General features: G+C 39.3%; 1 protein-coding gene across 3 annotated transcripts in view; it reads right to left on the bottom strand.

Moving 5' to 3' along the window:
* The window catches only part of LOC122008606 (probable anion transporter 3, chloroplastic), a 31,911-nt gene extending 21,920 nt beyond the window's left edge, over positions 1-9,991 (bottom strand). For all 3 annotated transcript variants that reach the window (XR_006119322.1, XM_042564391.1, XM_042564392.1), the window contains exon 1: positions 9,532-9,991. Coding sequence is in view for 2 of the 3 variants with exons in the window: in XM_042564391.1 (XP_042420325.1) it covers positions 9,532-9,945 (414 nt within the window). In the remaining variant the exon portion in view is untranslated. The remainder of the gene's footprint in view (positions 1-9,531) is intronic.
* Positions 9,992-11,419: the final 1,428 nt, after the last annotated feature.

Consider the following 11,419-nt stretch of genomic DNA (forward strand, 5'->3'; position numbering starts at 1 on the left):
TTGTCATTCCCAAACCCACAATCCAAACACCATCTTTTACTTATCATTCCATTCCCTCATTCCCAAACTCATCAACCAAACACCCCCTTAGTTTCTCATAAGTTATTTTAAAAGTTTAGAAAATTAAGAAGACTGAAAACAAAATAATAAAGACTTAAACATATTAGAGTGGTAGAAAAAGTATACATCTATGTGCTCTATCTTAGTTGTGATTAATCGTGATGTACTAATAATTTCTATGTTCATAGTGGCCTCGCAGTTGTGTTTAAGTGTAGGTAATAGAGTCTTGAAGGACAATGCATTGGAGATGAGTATATGCCTAAAAAGATTTATTGGACATAGAAAAACACACAACATAAAGATAAGATCTTAACATTAAACTCATATCCCAATGAAATAGGTCCAAGTGATATGGCCAAACCAAGCCAACCATAGCTCACCTTAATCTTATCCTGATATATGGTAAGTAATGCTCTGGCTACCCCAAAGGACAGATGAAGAAAAGGATGGGTGCACAAGAAATGAGACATTTTCCCTCACTTGGTGTAAAATTAAAGTGCTTCCACGGATACATTTTTAATCCTTTTTATGTCCGTCTCAAATTGGATGAAATCATCTTTCCTTCCTCCCGTCCCAAATCAAACAATTCAATGTCTTGAATTAGATAATCCAACATCTCAAATATCCAACATTTCCCCTGCAAGCTCGCTCTAGGTGACCTAACCATAATCTCGCGACTGGCCAAGCTCTTTTCATATCTTTCTATGACCCCCAACAGGAAGGATACGCAGAGCAAGAGATTTTCAAGTCTACTCGGGCTAGCTTCTTCATTCTTCGATCAAGGGTGAGTCTTGATCTTCCTTTAATATTTGGAGGCAAAAATATACCCCTTTAATCACACTAAAAAGGCAAGACTATACTAGGTGCCTCTACTAGATTTTCTATGTTACCCTCCACCCCCGGCCCCCAAAAAAATAAAATAAAATAAAATGGGGGATTGGGAGGTGAAAATGCAAGTGATGCTAACTAGGTGCCACTCTTATACAATCTAGTCTTCTATTACTTTATGGAAGGTAACATAGAAAATCTAAGAGTGGCACCTAGAACACCACCAACCCTAAGTCAAACAGCACCTTTAAAACACCTAAAATAAGCCCATTTTACCGATGTCAATTCCATGTCCAAGGTAAGCACATAAAATTGTGTCAAAACAAGCTTGACACCTAAAACAAGCTTCGTGCCTATTTACACCAACACATGCTTGAATGGATACAATATCTAGACCAACCTATGAAAATTTTCATAAAATTTTAGCATAAACCCTAAAATATTTTTTTAAAAAAAATAAAATCTTAGTAGATTACTCTAAAAATGTTTTTTGAAAAATATTTACCTGATATATCTGATAAAATATACTTTCATTTAGTAGATTCATTGAAACTACTTGCACAATTATACTAATTACAATTGTGGCCTCGATATAACATGATTAACATTTAAATTTCAACATCAAAAGTGATGTCTCTTGAACACAATTGATTTGAGAATTTATAGATTTCATTGATGCACTCTGCAATAGATGCATCTTTTAGTATCTCAAGGTTAAATAATTAACACAATAACATACATGATGTAGATGATTTTGCAATATATCTCTGGTAGATTTTCATCAAATACTTCATGGTCTTCTTTTTCATGGTGTTGAAAATAAAGTTGCAGCGAATGTCAAACCTACATCTTTCAAAAGCCAAAATCACCTTTGAAACAATGACCATCAACTCCCATAGAAATGATAGAGCTGTGATATTATTCAGTACAATTGAATAGTATCTTACTCATTGTGAGTAGATGGGAAGAAAAGAGATTGACATTTTCATATGGTTTGATAAGATTTCTTACATTTGCAGCTACAAAGTGAGATCTTTATCATGTCCTAGTAAACATACATCCAATCACACAGAGATGATTTGCCCCTCCTTAAATATTAGGTTTTAAACATAACTGAGACTAAGTCAGGCCAAGCACCATGTCCAATAGGAAAAGCACCAATTTAGTTGACATGCACCTGGTCCACTTGAAAGAACATAGGAACAAAACAAGAAAACCAAATCAGGAAGGCAATAAATTTGGTCAAGTTGGCTATCACCAAGTTAGGTTGGAAAAGCCATAAGGCTAGTTCATTCTTTAGAAAACTTTGCATAAGTCACTTATTTATTTGCTACGTGCTGGATTGTTTGAATGACAATTATGCCAAATTGCTAAATGTCATTGTTTTCTAAAGTTTTCTAAAGGCCCACGTCCTGTATACTGCTACACTCCAAGACCTTGGCCTACCACTTCCACCTCTCCGTCGCCATGGCTGTCGACAAGGGCCTTAACAGCGACCAAGGGCTTCGGCCAAACTGCAAATGCCTCAAGCTCACCCACATGGCCAACAAGGATGTTGCCCACTTCACGTCCCTGAGGCCGGCAAGGAGACCAAGGTGAGCCTCCCCTGTTTCTATCATTGGCCCTACATTGTTACGTCTTCTACAAGTCTTCCAACTCTTTTGGAGGGTTGCATGGCTGCATGAGGAGCCACCTCCCCAACGTGCCCAGACACGACAACATCATCGCTCCACCTCGGGTCAAAGCAAAAAACAACTGACTCCTTTCTCCTCCTATCACGGACGTAGAGCAAGCCAAGGAGGCTCATCTTCCCCTTGTAGCAAGCACTCGACAGCCACCTACCAAACCACAAGGACCAAAAGGGTTGCTCCAAGAAGGACAAGGAGGACAAGACTGTCAATGGCTTGTACGGCCTGAGGTTGTCGACTTGATGGAAGCGGAAGCCATTGAAGGTCTCTTTGTTGAAGATTTCTATTAGTGCAATCAGCCTCCAAGGTTTCGATATTTGACAATATACATGTATTTGGTCAAGTTTAACAAAGGGTTGATCCAAACAGGACCAGATGTTTGAAAGTGAACTAAGTGAGAAGTCTAGTTAGGTCAAGGTTGACCGAATGATTAGCAATGGCAAGTCTAGAAAGGTGGATGGCTAGCAAAGGGAAAGTCTAGTGGATGACTAGCAAAAATCCAAGCTGGTCAGGTGACCCCGAATGCTTAGCAAGGGAAAGTTCAATCAGGTCAAGAATGACCAGATATCTGGCAAGTGGCAAGTGGCAAGTCCAAGCAAATCAAGGTGATCGAATGCTTGACAACGGAAAAATCTAGGGGAGTGAACTCTACATAAAAGTCTCGGAAAAGTGAACTCTGAGCAAAATATAAACCTAGTAGGTCAAGTAGACTTACAAGATTAGGCTTGTGTGGTCTAGTAAGTCAAGTAAACTTTCAAAATTAGGTTTGTGTGTCGTTCGTAATTTTAAGGCTTTTTTGCAGGAACCAAAGACAGAAGCAAAATGGAAAGTAGACAAACGCAACCGAATAAAGCTGGAGCAAGTCCAAAGTGAACCGGACTTGAACAGGGTCGAACCAAACCCGAACCGGTTTGGTCGACCGGATAGCTGGTCCGATGGATGGAATGAACCTGAGTTGGGTTTGGTTCCTGGATCTCTTGAATCGGGTGACAGAAAAGTTCAGTTAACCGATAAGAGGTGACCGATAAACTTGATAGAGACGAGATCGCGAGGCTTGGTCTCTGGATAGAGTTTGACCAAGTCTTCAGTCGATCGGATAAGGTTACACCGATAAAGGTCACATCCAACTCTACATAAGGAGGCCAAGGTTCTACGTTCAAGACATCAATTTCTACAGCTCATCTCTATTCTCGAAGCTCTGCGACCAGGGAAGCACTAGGAGTGTCGCAACACTAAGACTTCATGACCGGATCGACAAACTATGTTTGTACTATTAATAAGTGCTTGACTTTAATACTTGTGCACATATCTATTATTATAAGTGGTTTCTCAGCCTCCAAAAAATTTACCAAAAGGAGAAAAAATAGTGGACTCGCTAAGTGTGTAGGCCTTGGATGTAGCACCTTAGGGTTGTGAACCCAGTAAAAGTCTTGTGTTGTTCTTGTCTTTATTGTTTTTATATTTCCGCTGCATAAAAAACTAGATAGAAAGAACGAACACGATGAAATGAGCAAGAAAGGGAGACACGCTGTTCAACCCCCCAAGCACGTCTAATGGTCCTACAATTGGTATCAAAGCCAATTGTCTCCTGATTGGGCTAACCGCGAAAGGAGCAAGTTGGCCAAAGATTGAGGGGAGAAACGTAACAGGTATGATTTTAAATACGAAGTTCAAATTCCATATTATTTATTTCAAAAGCAGAGAGAGAGCACTACAAAAATAAATGTTCTACTCATAAAATTACGGCAAAGGAGGAACCAATGCTAGGAGTCTAGATAAACAAAGAGCACAATGTGTGATTCAAGTGCAAGCGATCCGGACATTACAAGAAACAATGAAGGGATAAGAAGAAAAAAAAAGAAATAAATTAAGAGAAGCAATTCAGGTCAGTACATTTAAAAATTAAGAAAATGCCCTTATTAAAATGCATGATAATTTAGATTCTTCGAATTCTTACAATAAGTTAGAAAGATCTAGTGATTTAATTAATTCAAAAAATATTAATTTAATTAATAATACAAATTCAAACAATCAAAAACTAAATAATTTGAAATTAAGTCAAGTAGACTTACATGATTAGGCTTGTGTAGCCTAGTAGGCCCGGTACACTTATAGGATTAGACTTGTGTGTTTATTTGTGTTTTGTATGGTTCTTTTGCAAGAGCCTGGAGTTGGAAGCAAAACGGAAAGCAGACAAACACAACTAGACAAAGATGGACCAAGTACGGAGTGAATCGAACTTGAACCGAGTTGAACCGGACCCGAACCTGTTCAATCGATAGGACTAGTTGTCCGACCGAATGAAACTAAGTCGGGTTTGAGTCCGGATCCCTTGATTCGAGTGACCGAAAGGTTCGATCAACCGATAAGAGCATAGAGATGAGATCAGGAGGCTCAGTGTCAAGGAAAGAGTTTGACCAAGTCTTCAGTCGACCGGATAAGATTTTCATTCGACCGATAAAGGTCGGATCCAAATCTATAAAAGGAGATGAAGGCTCTATGTTCAAGACATCAATTTCTACTATTCATCTCTACTCTCTGCTTGAATCAACTCTCGAAGTTCTACGACAGGGGAAGTGCCAAGAGGAGTGTCACCGCACTCAGGACTTTCAGACCGAATTGACAAACTATGTTTGAACTATTTAATACGTGCTTGATTTAATACTTGTGAATGTATCTATTTATTCTTGTAAGCTGTTTCTCCACATCTGGAAGATTTCCAAAAAAGATGAAAAATAGTGGACTCACGCAAAGTGTGTAGGCCTTGGACGTAGCACCTTAGGGGTGGGGTGTCAATCAAGTAAAAGTCCTGTGTCGTTCTTGTCTTTATTGTTTCTATATTTCTGCTACATACTAAGTACTAACCTGATAGAAAAAAAACAGACACAATTAAACAAGCAAGAAAGTGAGACGTGTTATCCCCTCTTTTTTTGCAAGTCCAACGGTCCTACAATTTCTAGTCTCTCATTGCAAAAGCTTTATCATCGAGGGAATTGGAGTTGTCCAAGAGCCCATAGAGATATCTTTCTCCAGAAGTTAGCAATCTGAAAAAGCAGTAAGAGCTTGGTATTTCATTTAATAAGCTTCATGAAATCACAGATGTGTTCACTCATACTAAAAATGGGAATTTCCTGCCTAACAACAATATCTATAATGTTATTATTGGTGAACTTAGCAAATCTAGACGAATTTTGGATACTAAATAATTTTTCGCAAATTTGCTGCAAAGAGATGAAATGCTTACAAAGGGTCTCTTTCCCAATATTATTATAACATACAATGCACTCATCAATGGTCTCTGCAAATCTGAAGAGTTTCTTTTTGAAGCTAGGAGAGAGATCGAGAACTTCTCATCCCCATCTTAATTGATGGACATGGTTAGACCATTGCACCTCTATAAATTGTACTACTAAAAAAGCTATGGAAATGGTAAGTGCCAGTATTCATGTCAAATACAAAATGGGTATTATGAGTTATATCAGCTATCAAATATTCAAACTGAGAAGCTTTCGAGATAACATAAAAATATATAATGATTCCTATAGTTCAATTATCTATTGGTGTCAGCATAGTTATTTACTTTCTATTGCTATATTCATTATACCAAAATGCTTATTCCTTCAATATCTTATAGCATAGATTTTAATTTTGTCCTACATTAGGAGAACTTTCATGTTCAAGTAACTAAAGCAGGGAAATCATAAAAATGACAAAATACACAAATGCCTGTAGAAAGGACAATTGCATTTTGAAGGCTTTGTCCAAATTCCTGCCTTACACCTCTGGAAAATGTTTTTCTTACCTAGCTTTGTGTGGTTCATTAGAATAGCCAATTTGATCAATGCCTACTGGTGCAAAATGTGCTTCTTTAACTCTATGGCAATTTAAACAGGAGAAAGAGAAGAATGAATAATTAGAAGTTGCACAATAAGATATCATTTTGTGTTAGAATTTGTTTATGTGAATATTTACTTATTGTTATTGTTTTTAGTAATTAATGATCATAATTAGTTGGTATAATCATGACTTAATGAGAAAATGATAAGCAACTAATACTCACATTGAACTTTCATTGGCAAGTTAAGTTTCATACTCAGTTGTTAACTCTCATTACTTCATTTGTCTTTACTTTATAGTCTCATCCTCTTTCCTAAGGCAATAAAGTTTTACATTGCTGTTGTTTATCCATTTCATGGATGAATTTTTCTTCTCCTACTTACACTCAACTTAGTAAAAACATATTTGGAATGGTGGTTCCAAACCCCACGGCTCTAGCCTCTAGGTCAGTTTCTATTTATACCTCTCCAAGGCTTTGGCAGGTCTCAGATCGAGCTCTCTTACCCCCTAGTATTGAGAGGTCGACTCAGCCCTTATCTCTCCCAAATTAGCAGTCTTGGGATCGAGCTCTCTTTCTCCCTCGAACCGAGTGGTCGACTTGGCCCTTACCTCTCTCAGACTTTGGCAGGTCTTGGGATCAAGCTCTCTTTCCCTCTCGTATTGAGGGGTCGACTCATCCAAGGGGTTGACTCGGCCCTTACCTCTCCCAAATTTTGGCAAGTCTTGTGATCAAATTCTTATTCCCCACTCATACCGAGGAGTCGACTCAGCCCTTACCTCTCCCAACGACTCGGCCCTTACCTCTCCCAAACTTTGGCAAGTCCTGGGATTGAGTTTTCTTTCCCTTCATACCGAGTTCCGGAATCGAGCTCTCTTCCCCCTCATACTAAGGGGTCGACTCAGTCCTTACCCCTCCCAGACTTTTGTAGGTCTTGGGATCAAGCTCTCTTTTCCCCCATACCGAGGGGTTGACTCAGCCTTACCTCTCTCAATTAGTTGTGAGTTGCCTCGCAATCTCGAGATTAACTAGTTATATACTCTACCAAACAATTGTGAGCTGCCCCGTGGTCTCGAGATCAACTTGGTTATTCTCTCCCTATTTTATAGATATTTGGGAGTTGCGAGATCAGGCCTCTTTTCCCCTTAGCGGCAGCAGACTCTCTCTCTCTAAGGGATCAAGTTTGGTTTTATATTATACTGTCCCTAAGCTCGTTGATTTTCTTAGTCGAGGGACCGCCTTATTCTTTATATTCTCTCTCTGACTTCATGGATCCTCCAAGTCACAGGATCAAGCTAGTCTTCTATTACTCTATTCCCGAGTCGCGAGATCGATCTAGTCTTCTATTATTCTCTCCCCGACTTCATCGATCTATCATAGTTACGGGATCGAGCTTGGTCCTCTATTATTCTCTCCCCGACCACGTTAGTCCACTCAAGTCAAGGGATCGAGTTCTGCAGGTGTTCTACTATTATTCTCTTCTTGACTTCGTCGATCTATCCGAGTTGCGAGATCGAGCTTAGTCTTCTATTATTCTCTCCCCGACCTATTAGTCCCCCCGAATCTAGTGATTGAGTTATGAGGGTGTCCTACTATTATTGTCTCCCCGACCTCATTGGGTCATCCAAACAGAATGATGGAGTTGTGGATATTCTGTATGATACCTCTCCTTGGCGTATGCGGGTTCAAGATAGATTTCTTTATTACACTCTCCCCAACCTCAGTAAGATCGAGTGGCTTTCTTATATTTTCCCGACCTTAGAAGTTCGTTGCAAGATCAATTTCCTTATATGCTCTCCTGAACCTCAGACGTTCATGTTATAGTCTTAAGATCGAGTTCTTCCTTCTTAGCCCCTAGCTTTGGGGTCGACTCCTTTATCTTGGTCAGGTTTGGTATATGATCCACATAGGCCTTTGTTATCTAAATCAAGTTCATTACATGTTTATATATTACCAAATCTACTAGAGCATGAAGTCCTCAAGAAGGACTCTCACCAAAGCCCCTTGCACTGTGCTTGTGATCAACACCCTGAGTCACTCCCACTACGTGACATCTCGAGTCACACTTGAGTGCTCAACATCCCGAGTGCCCCATCTAGCTCAGTGCCTGGCTCCTTGACCTAGCTTCCCAAGTTGCTCTTATAGCTTAGCAACCCGAGCACCATACAATGCATATGTGAGACAGCACTCCGAGCTCCTTTAGTCAAGCTTCATTCAATTCCACTCTTTAGTCCGACTTGAAGGGGGAGACTAATGATACCCCGGGTAATAATGCACCTTCAGTACACTACCTGCACCCTACAAACCGGAGTTCCAATAACCTATTAGGGTTCAAGAGCATGCTTTTCTACTTTTATTTTCCTTCTACATTTTTACTAGTTCAATTTTTTCATGGCACTCGTGATAACTTAAGCAGAGATGCCAAGATAACTCCTGGTGCCCTCTAGCGCATGTTGATTTGTGCAGGTCCAATTACATCACGAGAGGAAGTTTCGTCACTGATCTTTGGTGCGGCTGTAGATCCAGGTCATTGGCCTTGCGTCCTAGTGAGGTACCAAGCTGCTTGATTCATGAGCATCAATCATGCTAGTGTGTGAGAACTATCAATCTAAAGGATGTAGGGAGGTACCTTTATTCTTGTGAGATGGAATAAGCCAGGTCATAGGTGGCATAAATTTTTTAATGATATGTCTCCTCATCAGGTTGCTCCTACTATGCAAAGTGCCAAATGGGAAGGTGTTTTAGTTAGATTTTGCGTTTGCTCAAATAAGCAGAAATTCACAGTAAAGACATCACATTAAAGAATGGCTTTTGAAGGCAAACAGAATAAGTCTGCGACTCACTATGATTTCTGTGAACCTATCCTGCCCGAAAAAATTGACTCTGTTTTCAGAAAATGCCTTTAGGACTGTCATGATAGCCTAACTATCAGAGAAGTCCGACATGGCGTGAGGACATTAAGAAAAAACAAGCTCTGGTAGAAGATTTTAGTGCGCTCATAGTGGTGGTGATGAGAGGGTAAATTTAGAGAACAGGCAAACGATACCCGAACGCACTGTCAAAAGAATCTAATCTTCCAACCTTCATCGACAACAGAAAATCAGAGCACAATAGCAACACCTGAACGATGCCGGCGAAGGACTGGGTCCAGCCGTGGGCCCTGGAGAGCGGGACGATGGCAACGGACATGACCGCGCGGTCGGCATTGCAGAGGGCAAGGGCCAAGCCGAGCATGGAGACTACCTTTACCCTCTCGGAGGTGAGGAACTCCACGAAGTGCAAAGCATCCAGCTGCAGAAATTTTCCGGAGGCGCCATCTCCGGAGGAAGATTTAACTGGAGGAAGGGGGCGCCTGGAGAGGAGCAGCTTCTTGGTGCCACAGGGGCGGCACGAGGTCTGAAATTGGAGGTCGAAGGCAGCATGAAGGGGATGGGGGGAAGCAAAGAGTGAGGGCAGGAGGGCTCCATCGCTTCTACGGCGGATGGCGAGGTGGCTGGAGACGACGAGACCGGCGGCGGGTGGTCGAAGGAGCATGATCGAGGGCTTGATATCCGACGGAACAGATCGAGTACGGAATAAGGACTGGCGGTTTAATGAAGTAAATAACTATTTTAACATCAAGTTCTATTTTTTTTTCCTTTTTGTTTTGAGAATTTTTACTTCTGCGTTACCCTACATCAAGTTATATTTTAACGACCGGAAATCCTAACACTTAGTTATCTTTAAATTTGACATGGATTTTAAAGGACTAAAACTTTTAAATCTTATCTACACCTGGGTACCTTTAAAAGAATTTCTTAAAACATTCCTAAATTTTCCATGATTTCTTTTTTTTATTCTTCTGTTCTTTCCATTTATTGCTTATTATTTTTTTATAAAAAATATTTTTTAAATTGACAAAAGAACCAAGATCTTATTATGTTAATATTAAAAGGATATCTCGACTTAATGAGTCACAACAGCCAACGGATTTATTTTCTCTAATGATAAGACAATCTTAGAACGTTTACTGTGAAGTGACATGTCATTCGTATCACAAAATTTATTAGTGGCTGATGAAATATTTTCGTAGAACTGAATTAGTCACTTTTTTACTTGATTAATCCATTCCATATAATCCAAGTTGACTATTGTAATAAACCAACCGAAAGGAATAATTGATTAAGAATGAGCAAAAGGTCGATTAAATAAAATTAATCATCGAATTGATCGAATTTTAAAAATTCAATTTAGTTACTTTGGAAATTCATTTTTTTAAAAAAATATTGATTATTTAGGTAATTCATTGGACCTCAATTTTAAAAGTTCGACTGCTAGTTTTTAATAATTGTATGTTAGTTAATAATTGAAATGTCAATGTAATACCAATTATGATCTGGTAATTTCTATAACAACGTACCAAAAACTAAGAATATTTCCATAAATAAAAATATGATGAGGTGGATAGTGAGTACTTAAATCATAATAGTTAGTGTTAACATATTTTTATCATGATATAAAGGAATTTCATTAAATAGTGATACCTTAAGTTTTATCTTAAAGGCTCACCCTAAGTTTGAGCTTTCTTCCTTATCCTTATTTGGGTTCCTCTACCTTGGACATTCATTTTGGTAATGTTCTTGTTGGTTACATGAGATGCATACTATATGCTCCTTACCTTGTCGTACCATGGGTTTAGATTCCTTTTCCTTATGTGTCACTTGAACATTCTTCTTTGTCAACTTTGGACAATCGCTCTTACAATACCTCTTCTCTTTGCACTAAAAGCAAAGCATATGATGTAATCTTTATTTTTAACTATTAAATTTGTTTTACCTTCTATGCGAGTAGCGATGACACGTGCTTTCTTCTCATTTGTTCTAAATGTCAAGAGTTCCTCTTGTTCATGTGCTAATGACTTATTCTCTTTCTCAATCCTTGAAGTAGATGCTTCTTCAACTTCCTTCATCTCGGGCGTTAAGCACTTCTCGACCTCCATGTTCTTCTTGAGGCAAGGAGCCTCTCTCCT

Source organism: Zingiber officinale, chromosome 8A (genome assembly GCF_018446385.1).
Source record: "Zingiber officinale cultivar Zhangliang chromosome 8A, Zo_v1.1, whole genome shotgun sequence".
Taxonomy (NCBI): Eukaryota; Viridiplantae; Streptophyta; class Magnoliopsida; order Zingiberales; family Zingiberaceae; genus Zingiber; species Zingiber officinale.